Source organism: Martes martes (assembly GCF_963455335.1).
Source record: "Martes martes genome assembly, chromosome: 9".
Taxonomy (NCBI): domain Eukaryota; kingdom Metazoa; phylum Chordata; class Mammalia; order Carnivora; family Mustelidae; genus Martes; species Martes martes.
Genome location: NC_137896.1, coordinates 24,697,140 through 24,718,120, shown reverse-complemented (window position 1 = coordinate 24,718,120; position 20,981 = coordinate 24,697,140). Strand labels below are relative to the sequence as shown.

At 56.0% G+C, this 20,981-nt stretch overlaps 1 protein-coding gene across 1 annotated transcript; it reads left to right on the top strand.

Annotated features, from left to right (window-relative positions):
* Positions 1 to 2,430: 2,430 nt before the first annotated feature.
* Positions 2,431 to 20,370, top strand: BPIFB2 (BPI fold containing family B member 2; the record flags this gene model as incomplete). The annotated part of the gene is made up of 15 exons (XM_080814664.1): positions 2,431 to 2,539; positions 4,828 to 4,921; positions 6,526 to 6,630; positions 7,542 to 7,688; positions 9,322 to 9,382; positions 10,872 to 10,932; positions 15,190 to 15,281; positions 15,508 to 15,693; positions 15,918 to 15,971; positions 16,545 to 16,715; positions 17,303 to 17,370; positions 17,551 to 17,596; positions 18,297 to 18,360; positions 18,668 to 18,744; positions 20,329 to 20,370. 15 exons carry the CDS (start codon positions 2,431 to 2,433, stop codon positions 20,368 to 20,370), a joined length of 1,377 nt encoding a protein of 458 aa, XP_080670790.1.
* Between the last annotated feature and the right edge of the window lie 611 nt (positions 20,371 to 20,981).

The window sequence follows — 20,981 nt, the reverse complement described above, 5'->3', positions numbered from 1 at the left end:
AGGCAGAAGGGACATGGGTGCAAGCATGAGGAACCCTCAGCCCCAACTTGCTGATTCGAAGGTGATGAGGCCTTAAGGCAGCCCGTGAAAGCAGCCTCCAGCAGCTGGAAAAGGCAGGGAAGCGAATCCTCCCCTAGAGTTTCTAGAAAGGAACAAAGTCCTGCCAATACCCTGATTTCCGCCAGGCCACATCCATGTTGGACTTCTGACTTCCAGAAATATAAGATAATAAGTTTGTGTTTTTAGTCACTGCGTTTGTAGCCATTTGTTATAGCAGCAATAGGAAACTCATACGCAGTACCTCTGAGAATATTCAGTGAAGGGGAAGCCCTGAAATGCTGCCCCCAGAATTGGTACAAGGGCCTTTCAGTTGTTCATTCATTCATTCATCCATTCATTCAACAGATACACACTGAGCATCTGGTATGTTCCAGGCACTGGCTCTAGAGGTGAACAGAACCACTCCTGTCCTGGAAGAGGAAGACAAAGTGGCTGGCAGAGTGCCTTGCATGTCTCAGGCACTCACCCAACCAGGCTGGCCACTGCCATAAGGAGAAGGGGCTGAGACTCTCTCTCCTTTGTGTCCACGGGCTGTCAGTCAATGCGCCCCACACTGGATATGTCGGGGAAGAGGAAGTATTCATGCCAAGAGCAAACACCGAGAGTAGCTTTGGTCAATATTTGTGCTCCTTCCCACTGAGCCTGCTGTTTGCCCCGGCCATGGTGAGAGCCAGGAGGCCAGGAGTAGGGTGTGAGGGAGCACTGGGCAGGGGGGCTCCGTGCTCTCAGGGGAGGGCTTGCTGGTGTCTGTGGTCCCTGGCCCACAGTTCTGTGGGCCCTAGTGGGGATCCAATACAGGGTGGGCGTGGCCTCTGGGCCTGGCGTAGGGGCTGGTATGGAGTCGGTGGGAGCCATGGAGGGCTCTGGAGTGGGGAAAGGCTCCAAGTCCCTTTGTGCCTATACACCAGCTGAGCCACGCAGAGGGACAGATGGGCTCTCCCTGCCATTACGCTATTGTTTCCTGTGCACAGTAAATGCACAAACACATAGACAACCCTCTCGTCTGTTGCCCTTTGAGTCAGGGTTCGGTGTGTGACCAGGAGTGGGGCTCAGGCAGTGGCTGGTACTAGGGTTCCGTTAGCCTCCTGTTCCTCCTAAAAGGGTCACGTTTCTGAGAGCTTAGAGGCACCAGGCTGGAGAGGTTAGTGAGTTAGCCCCCTGGCCTGGGGCAGCCATGTCCTCTGGAGCCAGGCCAGGCCTCGTTGGGGTGATGAGGGGGACCCCCGAAGAGCAGGCCTCTTTCCACAGATCTCCTGGCCTAGGAGGCCCCAGAGTGGCCCATTCCCAGGGTCTTGTAGCCGTTGACAGCTGCCTGGTTACGTGGCAGGCCCATCACACATATAAGAATGAAACATTTTGGCAAAGGCCATGTTTGCAGGGAAAACACTCGCAACCACAAGCAAACCCGCCCCTCCCTGGGTCCCTTCACAGTGGGCCCTGCACACCCAGGAGCTTCATAAAGCAGCTTCTGCATCTGCCAGGGGCTCAGGAGGCCTTGGCTGGGGCTGAGAATCCACCTGTCCCAGGAAACCACCTGAGGTAGGAATGGGGATGTGGCTGGCACTCCTCCAGGAAGAAGCCTCGACTTCCCCATCTGTTCAATGGGAATACTACTTCCGACCGCCTTCTACAGAAGGGTCCATCCCCATCTTATATGGGGACTTATATGGGGACTTTGGGCAAGTGCCACTTCGCTGGGCCTCCACCAGCCCATCTCAGCAGTGGGCCCTCACACCTGAGTCAGACGCAGATCTGCTCACCAGGCCGGCTGGGTTGGAAGGGCGGGGGGGCAGGGAGAAGGCAGAGGTCCGCTTTTAGGACATCCCTCACCTGGTACAGGATGAGATGAGGATCGGAGCTCCCCTGGGTCCTCCTCCGGGTGGGTTCAAACAGCGGGGACACTAGGATGGGCTGTCACATGGGCTGGACCCCGGCATCAGGAAACACAGCCCTAGGCCTTGGGGTGGTGGGCCTGGGCTCTCTTCTTGGGGCAGGAAGTGGCTCTCAGCCTCCCTCCCCAGGAACCTCGTCCTCCTGCTCTGGCACGGCTTGGGTCCTACAGCCGGCTCTAGTTTGCTGTGTGGCCTCAGGCAAGGTCCCATCTTCTCTGGGTCTTGGGGTCCCCTTCCAGACCCAATCTCCCTGCGGCTCCTGAGAAAGCGGGCAGGGTGGGTGATCTTTCTTGATGCAGAGACGTGGCACTGACGTGGGAGGGGTCTCAGGCAGGGCTGGGATCACCATGCAGGCCTTGAGACCTCCAGGTGGGTGTGGGGTTCAAGCAGCCTGGAGTGGGGGCGTGTCCTGGACAAGCTCTCTGATATTGTCCCCACCCCAGCCCACAGATCTCGGGGGGCAGTGGCCAGGACAGCCATGGCTCGGGCGCACGGGCTGGGTCTGCTGCTAGTGCTGCTGTTGCCGGTGGTCGGCACCTCCCTGCCGGGCACCGTGGTCAGACTCAACAAGGCCGTGCTGGGCTACGGTAAGAGACATGCCGCTCGCCCATGCCCTAGGGGTCTGAGCGCGGGCACGGGCATGGCCCCAAGAGTGTGTGTGTGTGTGTGTGTGTGTGTCCGTGACCCCAAAAGCCCCATGAGGACCTGGATTTTATCTCATGCGCTGTTGTGTCCCTGGCCCCCAGACAAGGTCTGACAAAGTGCCACTCGGCAAACACGAAGTGAATGCCCGCGTGGGAGCATGGTCACGTCCCCCGTGCTGGCATGCGTGGGTGGTTGTGCTCACGTGTCTCTGTGGTGTGGGCATGGCTTGGTTTGACTGACTACTTTTGCTCATGTGTGTCTGGGTACAAGTGCAAATTTATGGGGATGTGCCCGTGTGTGTCCTTGAGTGTTGGGGAGGGTGTCTAACCGTGTCCACCGTGCCATGGTATGTGTCTGGGTGTGTGTATACGGGTGTGGCCACATTCCCTGGGGTGTCCACGCGTGTGTGCCCGGCAGGGTTGGTGTGTGCACATGCATGATGGGGGAAGGGTCTAGCACAGGCCAGGAGGGAGTGTCCTGGAGCTAGATCTCTGTCGGGTCACAGGGAGAAGACCAGCCCTGCTCTGGGCCCCCTCGGGCAAGGTCTCTATCCTATGACACTGCCCCATCCTTCCTTCTAAGACCTGCCCAATCCCTGGAGGAAGGCACGATGAGAAAACCTAGATCCAGGGAGGGACAAAAGCTTCCCCCAGTTGCCACCAGGAGCCCACCAAAGTTGGGTCAGGGGTGAGGAATCAGAAGCCACTTCCCCCAAGACCAGATCAAACTCAGATTACAGGATGAGGCACTCAAGTCAGCCTGCAGAAGAGGCTTTTGGAGGCCCAGGCCATGGAGTATCGAGGCAGCAGCATCCCTGTGGCGCATACACAGCCTCCAGGACCTTGTATCCGGGCAGAGAGGCAGGCAGTGAAGGGGGTTATTGACCCGTGTTAGTGACCCGTGTTAGTCCATGTCTGGCACATGGTGCCATTCACGGAAGCAACAGGCAGGGACACAAGGCCTTCTGCCTTCCGCTGGCCAGCCTCCCTCTGCCCGTCCTCTGTGAGGCTCCTTTGTCTCCAGCAAGCCATCCCAGGAGCACCTGCCTATGTTCTTGGTGGAAATCCAGCAGGAGGCCCAGGCCGCACACACCTCTTTCTAAGGTGGGGCTGGGTGGCTTCTTAACAGCATTTTTCCAATCCCATCTCGCAAGTCCTAGACTTGAAGCCCTGTGTCGGGGGAGCACCGTCAATGGAGTCCAGGGGCCTGGGTGTGAGTCTTGGTTTAGCCACAGAAGGCCAGGCTGGGGAGGGCTATTGAGAACATAGAGACCACGGGCTTCCTGCTCCAGGTCTGAGGAAACTAAGGCCTAGAGAGGTGCAGTGGCTTGCCGGTTCCCATAGTGAGTCTGAGCGAAGTTCAGGGCTCTGGTCTCTTCATTTGGTGCTCCCTTCCCGCCCCGTTACCCCTCGTCTTCATTCCACTCGCGTTAAATTGTTTAGTTAGCACCTCCCTCGCCTAGAAGCACAGGTGTGTGAGGAAGTCCAGGGCTCGGGCGCCGGGCGCCTCCGCCTCTCCAACTTACCCTTTGCCGGGTATCTTCACCTTTCGGTAAACCCCGCACTGGGTCGCAGCTACATCGCTCAGAACAGTGCTTGGCCCAAAGGGAGAGCTAGAGAAGAGACAGTCGTTATTATTACACAGTAAATAGCGACGGTAAGAGCCAACATCCACTGTGCCCCAAGGCTTTAAGGAGACACTATGGGATAGGCACCATCAAAATCACTGGAAGTTTACAGAAGGGGAAACTGAGGCACAGAGCAGCCACATCAGTAGTGAGTAGCAGAGCTGGGATTGGTACCCAGGATCTGAGGGACTCCAGAGTCCTCAAACTCTGGCCCTCAGAATAGTATCCCCATCTTCTGCCCCCCTCTACTGGGAAAGGCTCCTTCTGCTTGGGGACTTGGGGAAGGCTCCTGGAGATGGGATTGGATCAGAGTCTCGCAAAAGAGCAAAGGATGCTCTTGTGTTTGAGGAGCGGGGCAGACAAGTAAGATTTGGAAAGGCAGAAGCAAGAGAGGAAAAGCAGGCCTGGCGGGGCCGAGTGTGAGAGATGCCCCTGTGATGGCCTCTGTCCCCGTCCCCGTCCGTCCCCGTCCGAGGGCCAGGGTGACCCTTCCAGCCTCTGCGTCCTCCCCACCCAAGATGTGGGGCAGATGGTGGTGGGTCGTGTGGCTTTGCTTGGTGGCCCCGGCAGGCAGCCTGACCTTATCTTGCTCTGGCCCCGCAGTGTCAGAAATCGGCAAAGCCCCTCTTCAGCAGGCCCTGAAGGTCACGGTCCCGTATTTCTTGGACTGGAATGGAGAGGTGCACCAGCCCACCAGGTGAGTGTTCCCACCTAGGGGGGAAAATGCTTCAGTCTGCTGCCCACCCCCCCCCCACGATGAGTACCCCACATAGAGGGGAGTGTTTCCCAACAGCTGGATGAGGCCTTCCCTCCCACCCCTGAAGTGAGTGGTCACAGATGATCAAGGAGGTGGGACGGAGGCAGAGACTCGGGGGCAAAGGGAGCCTGGTACCTCTGAATTAGTCTTGCCTCCAGGGGCCAAGACTGTAGCTCTTGGGTCCCCCAGGCTGGCAGGACCCTTGGCTACTTTCTCCAAAAATGAGACACCAAATTTAGACACAAGTCGGAGCCTAAGCACCCTCACAGAGACTCAAAGGCCAAGGGAGATGGGGGCCATCTTGAACTCAGATCCAAGGGCCGAGGGGGTTGTCCCCAGCCATGTGGGAACAGACTCACTATTGTTGGATCTCTGGGTTCCTAAGAGAAGTCATATATATATTTAAAATCTACCAAGTTCTGAATGACGGCAACTAATTTAAAAACATTTAAAACGTTCAGACACTGGGCGGACCAACCAGCAGCTGGGGTGGAGACCCCCAGGGCGGGGCCCCGAGGGTAGGAATGGGGCACGGCTCTTGCAGATGGTGAACCAGGATGACCACGGACACACCCGACAGTCGAGGATTAAGCAGAGGTTTCAGGCTTGGTCCCACATGACTGTTGGCCTACAGCACCGAGTGTGCTTGCTTGCAGAAGTGGGACTCCATCCAAGGGGGCTGTCGAGCAAACAGAACGGGGTCTAGGTGAGCCTGTGTCCCAGAGGGAGTCCCGGAAAGATGTCCGCCAAGTGCCAACAGTGAGAGGGTTTGAAGGTGGAGATTATCTTTTTTTAAGATTTTATTTATTTATTTGACAGAGAGAGACAGAGAGGGATCACAAGCAGGCAGGGAGTAGGCAGAGAGAGAGGGGGAAGCAGGCTCCCTGTTGAGCAGAGAGCCCGATTCGGGCCTTGATCCCAGGATCCTGAGATCATAACCTGAGCTGAAGGCAGAGGCTTAATCCACTGAGCCACCCAGGCACCCGGAGGGCGGAGTTCTGATGTGACTTTTCAAATTTATATCATTTTGTCATGTCTGTTTCCACCACCAACTATGGTGTAGGGGAAAAGATGACTCATTTAGGATAAAAAGGAAAAGTTACTTAGAAAGTACTTAGCAATCAGCATAGACAGCTTTGAAGGGAATGAGTTTCCCGTCCCTGGAGGGCTGCCAGCTGAAGCTGTTGACGAGAATGCTACAGAGGGGATTTCTACCTTCCGTGGGTCCCACCTTCCAAGCTTTCCCAAACTCTGTCAGAAACTAAAATCCCTCCAAGACCCGAGAACATTCATCTCCCTCCATTTCTGCCCCAGGCTGGGAATCCTCTCTGCACCCTTTCCCTGCCAGCTGGTTGTCCAACAACCACAGGGCTTACATGCCCCCTACAGTGGAGAACTCACTACTTCTTCCTCATTCCACAGTTCCAATAGTCAAAGTTCCTCCTCGCAACCTCAACAGTGGGGATACAGCTTGTAACAGCCGCCTTGGAGTTGATTTCAAGGTTTAATGGGAGCCACGTGTCACCTCCACTCTCACCCCGCAGGATCCAGATTTCGAATGTCCGTGTGTCCCAATTTGACCTGAAATTCATTGCCAATTTTGGGGTACGCATGTTGGTGGCAGCCAATTTTACTTTCAAGGTCTTCCGGTGAGTGAATCTCCTAGTGGGGCAGGCAGAGGGATTTTCAGGGAAGCTCCAAGGGACAGAGTGAGGGGAGAGGGGCGAGGAACTCCCCGGTCCTGCGCTCCAGCCTTCCAATCCCTGTCTGGTGCTCTTTCCCCCCGCCCCGTGGAGGCATGAGACAGTGAGAATTCAAGACCCTAGGCCCTGCTCTGCAGCCGTGCTGGGCAACAGGTTCACCCCTGCAGCCCTCAGCGTTCTCCCCTGCATCCCGCAGTCTCCGGCTCCGTGAAGTGGGAGGGAACTCTGCAGCACAACGCTGGGGAACGCGGGGAACGGCTCCATGCTGTGGTTAAAATCACAATCACACCTCCCCTTCCACAGTGCGAGCCACAGAGTCGGTGCTCAGTAAATGTTGTTATTAGAATTATTCCTGTGTCCCAGTCACTTTGTATGTGTCTGATTTCCAAAAGATTGGCTGGGCCTTCAGGGGATCTCTTCGATTTGAACTCGTCTGTGCTGACACGGCCGTTGTGTGAGCGCTGGCTGGGGGCCAGGCTCCACGCGGGGCGTTTTCACGCGGCTACCTCACAGCAAGCCCAGCACAGCTGAGAGAGAAGGGCTATCACTCTCACGTCCATTTGACAGAAGAGGAAACTGAGGCTCAGGATGGGCAGTGGCCAGCTCAGGGTGTCACAGGGAGAGGGTTTTGGGAGCCAGAGTTCACACCCATCTGCTGCAATGTCCATGACCTTGAGTGGAGTTTGGAGGGCCCTGAGCCTGCCCCCCCCGGGGGGGGCATGTTATGCTGAATGGGGGTCTTGCCTGTGTCAAGTGGAGGGCAGGCCCAGACCAGGGGAGGGGACTGGGGGGCGGAGTTTTCAGGGTGAGCTGTGCTGGGCGATGCCCCCGGGGGCTCAGGAATGGGTGTCCCGCAGAGTCCCCGAGCCCCTGGAGCTGACGCTGCCCGTGGTACTGCTGGCTGACGCCCGTGTGGCCCAAGGCTCCATCAGGACCCCCGTGGTCAGCATCTCCGCCTGCTTCCCACTCTTCAACGCTGCCCCTGTGTTAGAGGGCAACGCCGGGTGAGTGCCTGGTGGGGCTGGGCTGCAGGGTCCGTCCCCAAGGTGGTGGCGCCATTTCTTGAGCTTCCTGCTCCAGCCTTCACCCAGTTGCCACGAGGGACCTGAGAGACCCCCAGGATCATACCTGTTTTATGGCTGAGGACACTGAGGCTCAGGGAAGGAGAGGGACTTGCCCGAAGTCACACAGAGAGTGTGGAGCCAGAGGTCATGTCCCCTCTCCTGCACCCCCAGTGCCCCGCCCCCACCCCGCAGCCCGTGGCACACCAGCCATTGCCGTAGTACTCAGGGAGGATGCTGGCCTGATGTGGCCACTGCGGGCCTCAGGGGCTGTCCCTCCCTGCAGGGATGGGGATTCTGAGGTCCAGGGGGCTGGGACCTGTCAACTCGTCAACCTCACTGTGAGTCAAATCCGTGGCTTCCACCTCTGGAGCACCTGTTGTGTGCAGAGCAGGTTCTAAGCCCTTTGCTACACCACAGTAGCCCAGCCAGGAAGACGTAAGGATTCCCTCCATTTTATAAATGGAGGCACAGAATAGGCAAGTGACTTGCCTAAGTTTATACCACTGGCGAATGGTGGAGTGCGTTCGAACCCCGGTAGCCTGACTCGCCTCCTGTCACATGTAAGCTGGTGACCTTTCCCCCAGAGGGGGCTGGGCATCAGTCCCTCCGTGCTCATGTCCTGTGGCCCTCGCCATCCTCATGGGCAGCGGCTGCCCATGGAAAGGGAAGTCCGGAAGTTAACGGCATTAAAAACTCAGCTGCCATCTCCCCACCTCCTCTGAGGCACAGTCAGTGAGCTTGGGCTGCGGCTTGGATCAACACTTATGAATGGATAATTCAATGGTGATACACACACTCACTCACACACACACACACAATGGAAATTTATTCAGCCATAAAAAAGGATGAAATCTTGTCATTTGCAATGACATGGATGGAGCTCGAGAGTATAATGCTTAAATGGGATAAATCAGTCAGAGAAAGACAAATATTATATGATTTCACTCGTATGCCGAATTTAAAAAACAAAACAGAGGCACAGAGGGGAAAAAAGAGAGAGAGAGAGAGGCAAACCAAGAAACAGATTCTTAATTAACTGAAATTTAAATAAAAACTTCAAGAAACCCCAAGGAACCATGGTTCGCTATGGATCCCTGCTGAGAAAGCACTTAAACCCATCTCCCATTGTTCAGAGGGGAAACTGAGGTGCAGAATCAGGAAGGGACTTTACTGGGTGTGTGACAGAGAATTGGAGCCCAAGCAGAAAGCACCCGCAGCTCACTGGGCTCCGAGCGGCCATGAAGCCCCTGGCCAGGAACATGGCTGGGTCTGGCCTTTGCAACATCTTCTCTGTCTCCCCTAAGCCTGGCCTCATCTTTACTTTTGGCCACTTCCAAATCCCGAAACCAGTGACCTCTTCTTTGAGGCTCGGCTTCCTCATCTGTGGGGACAGCGGTGCTGGTACTGTGTCTGGCACTTGGCAAGGTGTGGAATGGGGCTCCTGGCCCCCTGGCTTGGGGGAGACACTTCTGTCTCAGACGGTGGCTCTGCCAAGAGAAACGGGCCCGAATGTGTGACCCAGAGCTCAGGAGCACCTTCTCTCTCTCTCTCTCTCTCTCTCTCTCTCTCTCAGTGTGGCGCCTGGGCTGCTGGTCCCGGTGCAGAAGCACATCAAAGCTGTGCTGCGGAATAAGGTAAAGGACCAGCTGTCCCGGGACGGAGGGCCTGCTAACCTCAAAAGACGTGGTGGATGAACGGGGCATTGTAGGCATGGGAGAGATTGCGATTCTTACTGCTTTTTAAATTTTTTAAGAAAGATTTAATTTATTTATTTGAGAAAGAGAGAGCAGAAGCAAGGGGAGGGGCAGAAAAGAAAGGGACAAGCAAAGCTGCCCTCCCCTACCCACTGAGCAGGGAACCCAATGCAGGGCTTCATCCCAGGACCCTCAGAATGTGACCTGAGCTGAAGTCAGATGCTTAGCCGACTGAGCCACCCAGGTGCCCTGTTTCTCCGTTGTCCCATGAGGGTAGAGAAGAGGCTGGGGCGAGGGTCCAGGGCAGTGATGAAGAGGCCCAAATAAGGGCAGGTTCGGGGTGGGAGGGGAGCGCTGCAGTGGAGGGAGGCTCAGGCTCCTGGGCCAGCCCGTTCCGTGCCGGAGGCTGGGGTGGAGGCAGTGCTTTCAGGGGCCCCGTGGCTTATGAAAAAGAGACAAAATGAAAGTGGACAAGAGCATGGGCACTGGAGCCGGGGGTGGCTTGGTTTTGAATCCTGCTCCCCACCTTCCCAGCTGGGACATTTGGACGAGTCACCTAACCTCCCTCCACCCCCAATTCCACACCTGTCCTGCAGAGAGTAAACCTCCCTTCCTGCCTCCCCCACACACAACCTGGAGTGGTTGAGAGGTGGGGCACATTAACATCCGGGAGTAGTTTAGAACAGTTTGGCAGAGTGAGAGATGGTGCCCCTCGGGCTAGGGCCCCACTGCTGGGGGAAGGGGGGGAGCCGCTTGTCCATCTCTGCCCCTTCCCACCCCACCCCATCTCCTGATTCGGCCCCTACAGCCTCAAATCCACCCACCTGATGCTGTCTCACACCCATCGGAGGTGGGCCCCAGCATTCCCATCCTACAGATGAGAAGACTGAGGCCCGAGGGTTGAAGGCAGCTCAGCCCAACCTGGCCCTCTCCTCTGCTGCCTGGCCTCCCCTGGCCCAGCCTCCTCAGTTCTGCCTGCACCGGGCTTGACCACCCTTGGCCTTGTAGTCGCTCCTCTTGAAGTCCCACCTTTGATCATACTGACCCCAGCTTAATATACTTCTCAGGCTGCCCACTGTGCCCGGGAGAACTCCAGTCTTGCTCACTGACCACCGCCTGCCTTCCCTGCATGTAGCACTTCCCCTCCGCTGGCCCTCTGGGTCCCAGTGCAGCAGGCTCCCTGCCTCAATTGTCCTGGCCCAGCGGTGGTCCCCTTGGGTGTGGCCCCCTGCTCCTGTTCTTTTCTCCATGCCCACGGGCCCTAGCTTCTCTGAATCCTCAGGGCCCAGGAGAGGTGCTGGAAGATGCTGGCTAGGTGGTGGAGGAAGGGAGGGGTGCCAGGCCCAGGACTAGGACCCTAGACTCTCCTGGCCTCACCCCGCCAGCCCCAGAGCCTTCCTCACCAGCCTCCCCCTCTGTCTTGCCACAGCTGTGCCTGAGCATCTCCAACCTGGTGCAAGGCCTCAACGTCCACCTGGGAACTTTGATTGGTAAGACCCGGGAGCCAGGGGGGAGGGGAGACTGGGGACCCTGAGCCCTGCTGAGACCCCCAAGACTCTTCAAAGATCCTCCCTAGTCGGGGTTGACCTCTGGGAGAGCAATCATAAGATGACCGAACAGAACTCAAGGAATTTCCGAATTCTAGAATCGAGTCTTCAAATGTTTAGTGTGTGCGTGCAAGTGTGTAAGCATGTGTGTGTGTGTGTGTCTGTGTGTGTGTGTGTGTGTGTGTGTGTGTGTCTGTTTCCATTTGCAGCTCTCTCCTCCCCTGCCTGGAGACTCAGAGACCCCATCCTCCCCTGGCTTTGCTCCCACATCTCCCACAGTGTCTGGCGGGCTCTCCCCCTGCACTCTGGGACTCAGGCTCTCACATTCCATTTCCTGCTGCACCCCTTCTCCTGGAGGTCTCATGGGCTCCTCTGACTCAGTGTGTGCTCAGCAGAACTCAGGCTCATCTACTTGCAAGTGCCCCCGCCCCTGCTCCCCTTCTCAGGGGCCACCCCCCCACCCAGAGGCAAGCCTCTCTCTCCTCTCCACCTGCCAACAGGCTAGTCCGCCTCTGATCTTCCCGGGGATCCTCCTATCCAAGGCAGACGAGGCATATACTAGGAGAAAGCCCTGTAGGCTAATCCCCCCACGAGCAGACCCCGAGACAAAATGTGGACATAAGAGGCTCGGATGCGGCGGGTCCTCGGGACACAGGTGGGGAAGGGGCCCAGCAACACAGGAAAGGAGGGCGTGCTTGGGAGCAGGCACTGCAGTGTGCAACTGGGCCTCACTCCCCGCCGAGGGGCTCTTGGAAACTAAGGGGTCCACGCTTGCGTCCTCCCTGACGGGCAGGACCCGGGCTGTACATCGGCCAACCCCCACCACTCATCGGTCGCCTCCCCACCGCCCCCCATGCCTTCTTCCCCGGCTGCAGGCTGGGTCCCCAGGCTCGCAGCTACCACGCGCAGTCCACACAGAAGTGTGGCCTTGGTGGTGGTCTAAATGAGGCTCGATCAGGACTTCATCTCACAATACGAAGCTAAAAGCTACGAAAGCAGGCCAGCCTCGTCTTCTTCTTTTTATTTTTTACTTATTTGTATTAACGTATAGTGTATTATTTGCCCCAGGGGTACAGGTCTGTGAATCATCAGGCTTACACACTTCACAGAACTCAACATAGCACATACCTTCCCCAATGTCCATAACCCAAACACGCTATCCCTCCCCTCCCACCCCCCAGCAACCCTCAGTTTGTTTTGTGAGATTAAGAATCTCTTATGGTTTGTCTCCCTTCCGATCCCATCTTGTTTCATTTTTTCTTTCCCTACCCCCACGACCCACCACCCTACCTCTCAAATTCCTCATATCAGAGAGATCGTATGACAATTGTCTTTCTCTGATTGACTTACGTCGCTCAGCATAATACCCTCTAGTTCCATCCACGTCGTTGCCAATGGCAGGATTTCATTTCTTTTGATGGCTGCATAGTATTCCATTGTATAGATATACCACAGCCTTGTCTTCTTTTCAGTAGTACTCATCAACATTAATAACGACACTGGTGACCCCCTGCCTGTCCCCAGACCCGCCAAAAATGCTTCCTTTGTTGATCTGGGAGGTAACAGGTACTCAGGGAGCTCTGAGCAAAATCCAGGCTTCCCTCTGTTTCCCCACACACCTGTCTGAAGATGCTCCTGTTTGAAGAATACTTTCTTCTATCTGACGGCTTTGCCTGGGATTCTAGCACTTTCCCTGGGTCACCATCACTGATTTTGGAAACTCCAGAGCTGTTGACTGCTGCGAGCTGCATTTTGCAATTGGTGGGCTTTCCTTTGTGCCAGGGGTTTACATCGGACAGTGACACAGCGTGGGACAGGTGCACGGGAATGGGTGTGTGGGGACAGGAGGCAGGGGTCATGCTGCTTTTCAGCCAGGAGGGACGGCCGGCAGCGTCCACGTTTATCTGCGTTGGGTAGTGAATCTTTTCACATCAAGCTAGCTTTGGCTTTCTTGTGCCAACTTCTAATAACAGTCCCATGAGATGGCATCACTATTCCCAATTAATAGATGGGGAATTGCAGGCTCTGAGCCTAAAATCCTCAGTGTGGTGTGAGAGTCACCCGCTGACAGACCTGCGCTGGTTTTCTCCTGCTCACATGTCCAGCCACTGCTCTGCCCACATTTCGTGACCCACCTCACAGTCCCCTCAGGGATCATTCCTTGATGACACCCACTCCCCTCGGTGCCACAACCTGCCTATTACCTTAACAGGAGGCACCAAGAGGGCAAGGAGAAAGGATCTGGAATCAGAGGACATGAAGTTAAATTCTGGTCTTGTGGCTCCATTGCTGTGTGATCTTAGTGAAGTCACTCCATCTCTCTGAGCCTATTTCAATCAAAAAAAAAAAAGGGCTCAGAATTTCCATTTCTCCCATGTGCTGCTACCAGACAGTCCAGGTGAAGGGCCTGGAGGACAACAGGCTCAGTAAACATTCGTACCTCCCTTCTTCCTCAGTGTGGCGATCTCCATCAGGACGTCTTGTAATTGGGTTCCCAGCAAAGACTGGCTCTTGCCCTTTTCTTCGAGGAACTGAAAACAATCTAGTAAAGGAAATCTAGGCTTTCAGGCCTCGGGGATTGTATATACGAGTCATGGGTACCTAGAGTGTGGGCTGGCAGGAGTGACTAAAAAGCACAACTTAAAAGTCCATTCAATTACCTAGCAACATGCCTGGCAAAATACAGTATAATGAGCGCCAATATTTCCTATAGCATTATTAGCGCCATTTTACAGATGAAGAAACTGAGGCAGTCCGCCTTGAGAGCTGTGCCCTTAACGAAGCTATAATGGCACTCTGTAAAGAAAACAGAGAATCGAAGCGACACCCAGCTTCACCGCAACTTTACTGAGGGAGGGACAGATGGGAGGCCGTTTGTCTCTGTGGAAGAAAATACTGAAAAAAATAAATTTGAGATTTGGGGCTATATTTTTTTTCCATCCTTCAAAAAATGTCTATATGTCCATAGTGAATATGTATTATTTTAAAATTTTTCATGTTTTTATTCATTTTAAAAACACGGAGTCCTGTATTCTTTTTGGTGTCCTGTCCTCTGAATCACAGTTATGGGACCACCACCAAACTCGAGATACAGAACATCTCACCAGCCCCTCAAGTCCCTCTGAGCTGCCCCCCTCCTGCCACCACCCCAATATTTGACAGCCTACGGAGCTGTAGAAATAGAATCATAGGGTATTGCTTTTATGATCACAAGAAACTACCAAAACATTAGAGGAGATAAAATTAAATCCAGAAGAGACATAGAAAATCCAGCAGAAATCTGATGTGTGTGTGCATGCGTGCGCGCGCGCACACACACACACACACACCCCTTGGTCATTTGGAGCCTTTGAGGACCTATTGCTAAAAGCTGGGCTTTCCTGATCATGGGGCTGAACCTTCATCTGCCACGCTGGCTAGCCTCACCGCGTCCAGAGATACGGTTCCCACAAGGCACTCGCCCTTTGCAACCTTCCCAATCAGAATATGGTGAGCTTTGGGGGAAACTTACCCTATAGGAACTGGACTCTCCTCTGTGCCTCCCTGAAGGGCTCCCTGCGGGTGTCTTGGGGAGCCCCTGTTCCATGCTTCTGCACTGCATGGCCCCAGGGGCGTGTGCCTTTGAGTTTCTGTAGGAGGGCTGTGTGATGAGGTGAAGAGAGAACGTGGTTTTAGAGCCAAGGAGACCAGATACACAACCCTGGGCACAACTGAACTCATCAAAGTGTGTATATGTGTGTGTGCGTGTGTGTGTGTGTGTGTATGTGTGTAAAATGGGCTCCTAATCTTACAGGATCATGGTGATGATTGAATGGGACAGTGTAAGTCAAATGTCCAGACCTGCATAAGTGTGAGCTCCGTTCTTTTTCTGTGGTTCCTTCTTGTTTTTTTCAGGGGGAGTGTGGCCCTCTTCCTTCCTTCTAATTCGGTGTCTCTCATCTTTCACTGATTAGGAAAACAAAAACCGGGGCTGTTAGTACTGTCTTAACAAGAGTCCGTAGGCCACGAGTGGCTGATTCTTGGGTGTGTGAGTTTTGCAACTGAAGGTCCCTTACTCAGAGGCCTTTTTTCTTCCCTTTTCTGTTCCTTGGCCTGGGTCTGGCTAACCAAACTCGTCCGATAATAGTTTTCTGGATCGGTGAGGCTTTGGTGGAGAAGGCTAAGTGTACATCTTTTCTTCTTTGTCCTGCTCTTACCGAGGCCTCACCCCTGTGGGTCCGGAGTCCCAGATCCGCTACTCCATGATCAACGCACCCACCGTCACTGAGGACTACATTTCCTTGGACGTCTGTGTAAGTGCTGCCTTGTCTGCCCAGAGCTGGGGGGCTTGTTGCCTCTGGAGTCCTTGAGGTCCTGGGACATTCCTAGAGGAGCAGAGAGCTGGAATGGCATTTAGAGGCGGACACGGGTGTGAGGCCTGTCAGGTGGGGGGCGTCTGAGAGCCCAGGGTCAGGGACGGAGCTGCCACCCTACTGAGACGACCGCTTCTCTCCCTCTTGCCGCCCACCCACTCCACAGGCCATTCTCTTCCTCCTGGGTAAGCCCATCGTCCTGCCCGTGGAGGCCGCCCACTTCGTGCTGCCCGCTCATGTGGGGGCCGCTGGTGCCATGGCAACTGTGGGCCTCTCCCAGGACCTCTTCGACTCTGCCCTCCTGCTGCTGCAGAAGGCTGGTGCCCTCAACCTGGACATCACGGGGCAGCTGGTGAGGGTCTGACCCACTGCTCCGAGCGCAGGGGACAGGCATGCCCTGGGGCCCAGCCCAGGGAGACCCCACAGGGGTCAATCTGTGGGTGGGGCCGCCCGAGTTCTGGGGACACAGAAAGTGGCTGTTGGAAAGGTGGAAAGGGGGCCGAGGGGAGGCAAGAGGTGTTCAAGCTTGAGGAGCGGCTGCCCTAAACCCTGTCGGGGCGTGGGGGCTGATTTCAGAAGTCGGAGGACAACCTGCTGAACACGTCCGTGCTGGGCCAGCTCATCCCTGAGGTTGGTGACATTTTTAGTCATTTCAGGGACTGAGACCTGGGACTGGGGTGGGAGGTTCTCTGACTGGGGGCCTGCGCTGGCTGGGATCTGTCCCCCGTGGGCTTCAGCTTCTGTCCTTACTGCTGCGCCTTCCCCACCCCAGGGATGGCCCCCTCGCCCCTGCCAGACATCATGCTATTTCCCTCCTTCTGTGCCTTTGTCCAAGCGCTGCCCTCTGCCCGAAGGGCCCTTTCTGCTTCCCTTTCTCTTGTTCCATCTTCAAGACCAAGCCCAGGGGTGGCTTCCTAGGGGAGGACCCAACCCCCAGTCTGGTCCAGGAGCCTCTTTGAGCTCCCACAGCCCCTGAGCTACTGTCCCTCCTGGCACAGATCACACAGGCTGTGCCCGGCTTCATGCCTGCCACCCCCTTCAGGCTGGGTGCCCCTGAGGGCAGGGGCATGAGGGGGACACACCTCTGTGGCGCAGTCACGTATGATTGGTGGCTTGATCAGCATCCGAGGCACGACGCGCAGAGAGCCACCCAGACTTTGCCCCTAGGTGCACTCCTCCCTCTCTCCTCTTCCATTCTCCCAGGTGGCCCGCCAGTTCCCTGAGCCCATGCCTGTGGCGCTCAAGGTGCGGCTGGGTGCCACACCCGTGGCTACACTTCATACCAACAATGCCACAATTCAGCTGCAGCCCTTCGTGGAGGTCCAGGCTGTGGCCTCCAACTCGGTTTTCCGGTCCCTCTTCTCCTTCAATGTGGTGAGTGAGGCGGGCTGGTGGGGCTGGCCGGGAGGGCTGTGACTCCCAAGATCTCACTTCCTGCCCCACTTTCCTCACTTGCTCTGCTCTATCCACAGTGGTGTCCTTGCCGTTCCTTCTCTCTGCCATGACATTCCTGCCACAGGCCCTTTGCACATGCTGTTGGACCCTGCGCCTAGGACACTCTTCCCCTAGCCCTTGGCATGGCTAGCTTCTCCTCATCTTTCCAGTCTCAGATTAAATGTTGCGGCCTTTTTCAGGGCAGTCTTCTTGGACCACCCTGAGAAAGATGGCCCCCATCAGCCTCCCCCCCCCCCCACCTGCTGCATGCTACCACTTCCAGGCACCTGCTCCTAAGGACCCTGTCTGGTTACTTTGGTCACTGTTCGCCTCCTCCCCTGGCCTGTGAGGGTTCCCAAGGGCAGAGGCCTGGTCTCTCTCATTCACATTGTGCTGTGTGCAGGGCCTGGCACATACGGATGCTCTTGAACACCTGAATCGGTCAGGGAATGGGTGAGAGCCGGCGGCCTCCCGAGGGCTCCTCTGTGGCTCTGTGTTCTTTGACGTTGCTCTCCCTTCATGTCCAGGTTGTGAACCTGAGCCTCCAGCTCTCCATGTCCAACGTGAAGCTTCAGGGGACCACATCTGTGCTGGGGTAAGCAAGGCCTCCTGGATCCAGCAGCCTCGGTGTGTTCCTCTGTGCAATGGGCCTGCAGCCACTCATCATAGTGTCACCTGTCACAGCGTCAGTCAGAGGAGCCTGGGAGGCAGCACGTGTGGTGTGGTGGGAAGGGGGATCTAGGCCCCAGCCCTGACCCTCCTGCTTCGTTTTCAGGGATATCCAACTCACCGTGGCCTCTTCCAATGTGGGCTTCATTGATGTGAGTGTGGGGCTGGGATCTCCAGAGACCCCGCCCTGTGTAGGACAGGCCTTGAACCCATGTGCTAGCACACCATGATCAAGCTTCCTTCCAGGGTGCTCGGGAACAGTGGTCAGTTGGGGGCCCACCCATCAGATGGGCTGTCAGCCGGTCAGTCGGCCGGTCAGCCTTGGTTCCCCAGTGGGGTCGGTCTGTCGGCCAACCTGTCCCTGACAGGTGGGTGACGACTGGTCAGTCCAAGAATCTCGGAGTGTATTGGTAAATCTGACAAGCCAGTGTCACACGGGGCTGGCTGTTCCTTCAGCCACGGGATGCAGCTGGGTCCTTAGCCACCAAACAGCTTCACTGCCCAGCCTGTCAGTTCCTAAGGCCACCCACCGTCAGTCTATCGTCCATTGGTCAGCACCAGCAAGGTGGCTGGGCACCTGGCATCGGGCAGTCCGACAGCCACCTGTCGGCTGTGTGGCGTCTGTCAGGCCCGTGCTGGCCTCCGTCTCTTCCCAGAAGGCTGACCCAGCCCCAGGGGTAGCTGGACTCTGCTTGAAGGCAGGACAGGGGTGACCTGCCCTCCTCCCCCTACCTGTGTCTCTGCTTTTTGTGTGTCTGTCTGTGTGTTCATGCATGGCCCATCTGTCTATCTCTCCCGGCCCCTCACTGGAGCGGGCCAATGACCCCCATCTCCCTGATGACACGGCTGCAGACAAATGAAGTGCGCCCGCTCATGGACACCCTGTTCCAGAAGCCCCTGCTCAATCACCTCAATGGTGAGCCCTGCCCCCCCACGGCGGTGGGCCCCCGGGGTCCCCTCCTGACACACTACGTCTCCACGTTCCCTTCCGGGCACCTTCCCACCTCCCGGGCTCAGAGGTGAAGAGGGTGGGAGTTTTTCAGTTTTTTCTCCTGCCTAAGCCTCAGGTTTCCCTTCTGTAGAGTGAGTATAATAATGATGGCTCCCCCTCCCTGGCCATGTGGGGGGCTCTGTGTCACAGTGCACACAAGGACCTCACACGGGGCTGGCTCCCAGCGGGGCTCCCGGCGGGCTAAGCTCAGTTTCTCCTTCCCCTCCTGCAGCTCTCCTGGGCATGGGGATCGCCCTCCCCAAGATCGTCAACCTTCACTATGTCAACTCTGAGGTCTTCGTCTACGAGGTGCGTCTTTGGGTTTTCTCCACCCTCAGGGGAAGGCTGGGCTCGGGGAGGCAGGACTACCTCTTGTCCTCCCTCCCTACCAGTACCAGCAGTGGGGTCACAGGCTTAGCCACACCTGGGGGTGTCCGCTCTTCCTGCCGAGACCATGCCATGAATCGTTAGCCATTATGAGATGGAAAATTTAGGACGTGCAGAGACACTGGGGCAAAGGTCTCGTCCACCCTTTAGTCCTCATCGGATATCATGCCAGGCCACGTTCGGCAGCTTCAGTCATCCCGTGATCTGTGCCCTGGGGTGGGCACAGCCCTTTGGTGTCTGGGGAAGATGACAGAGAAACTTCCAGCTTTGTACACAAACCCCTGCAGTCTGGTTGGGGGACAGGGACCTTCCCCACCCTTCTAAAATCACTATCCGTGATGAGAAGTTGTGGACCCAGGGGAAGTTCAGTCACCACTGCCCAGGGTGAGACCCTACAACTTCTTTCTGTTTCACCTGGGATCAAAAAAAAAAAAAAAAAAAAAAGATAATATTCTTCCTATTCACTCAACAAGACACGCCTGGGACAGAAAGCTTAGCCAAGGTCCCACAAGCCCAACATCTGCATGTTATTCAGATCCCCCAAGAGGGACCCACTGGTGTTTTTCCAAATATGATGCCCTGCTTGCATTAGAACTATGGTCCCAAGGCCCTTGAGGGACCTGCCCTCTACCCTGCAAAAAAGCAACAATCGGCACATGTTGGAGCCTGGGCTGTTAGTGGGAATTTCCCCAAGGCTCTTGCAAACAGACACGGTGGGGGGCTGACCCAGCCTGGTACTCAGAAGTCCAGCCAACTGGATCCAAAGTCAAAGGTCCCTAGACGAGCACTGTCCAAAACAACGTTCTGTGAAGATGGAAGCCTGCGCGGTCCAGTGCGGTAGCCATGGTCAGCCACTGGGCCCAGGGGACTGTTGGGCACTTGAAATGTGGCTAGTGCAGCTATGAAGCTGAATTGTAAATTTTATTAATTTTAATTGGTTCTAATTTAATAATGGTTACGGTATTGGACCATGAGCTACGCATGGGCAGGGACTGGGTCTACCTTGTTCCCAGCAGATGGCACAGGGCTTAACTTAGGTCAGAGGCTTGGCTTAGAGCAGAGGCTCAGTGAAGATTTGTTGAATGAATGAATGCATGGATGAATGGATGATCAGCAGGCCCTGAGCACGTTTCTGCAGTGCTGTGTAGAGAGCAGAGGACATGTGGGAGGTTCCTGGCTCTGCTGGGGAGACTTGCACCCAGAGAAGACGCTCAGTGTTTGGATTCCCAGTCCCAACACAGCGCTGGTCCCCATCACGCCCACAAGACTGTGTCACTGGGGGATCTGTCCCTGTGCTCTGGCTGCGTCTCCATTGTGGGCTTGTAGGGTGGGTGCTGTTCCCACTCCCAAGGGACAGCAGGAAACTGAGGCCGGAAGAGGCAAAGGACTGTCCTCAGGACATACCCAGCGAGAGTGGCAGAGCGTGAGCTCAAAGCCAGGCTGACAGGGCAGCTGGGGGTCCTCAGGTGGCCTCCAGGCTGGCCCACAGTTTTCTTTGCCCTCCAGGGCTACGTTGTGGTATCCAGCGGACTCTTATACCAGCGCTGAGGGGGGACCACCAGGAGGAAACTGAGGCAAAGCCATGCTTAGCCATCACCAGTGAGCTGGATGATCCAGCCAGGCTGCTCAATCTTTTCTGAATGCCTGACACCCCTCCCTGCCCTCCCTTCCTTCCCCTTCCCACTTCGCTCCCCTCCCCTCCTTTTCCCTCCCTCTCCCTTCCCTCCCCCTCCTGTGACGTGAGCAGCAGGTTGCTCTGCTCCTCCGGGCTGTACCGACCTCTCCCCTCTCGCATTAAACATTTTCTCTTGAGCCACAACTTCCAGCCAGGCCTGGTGAACTTGGCACAAACCTGAGGCTAGTGGCCTCCATCTGGCTCTTGGGTCCTGTTTGTCCCTGGAGCCACCAAAGCCACCCACAGAAGAGCGTGTTACCAGGTCTCTGCTGACCAGATCTGTTGCCTTCCTCACCTGCTTGCCCAGGGAAGCTTGGATTTTGAAAGGCGGCCCTTGGAGAGCCACAGAATGGCTGGAAGTTACCAATACCATGGTGACATTTGACACGTCATGTCCTCAACTGGTGACGTCCCCCTTCTACAGTGTCACACCCCATCTTGTTTCTAGAACCTCAGAGGAGCCTTACAAGGCAGGCAGGCTTGT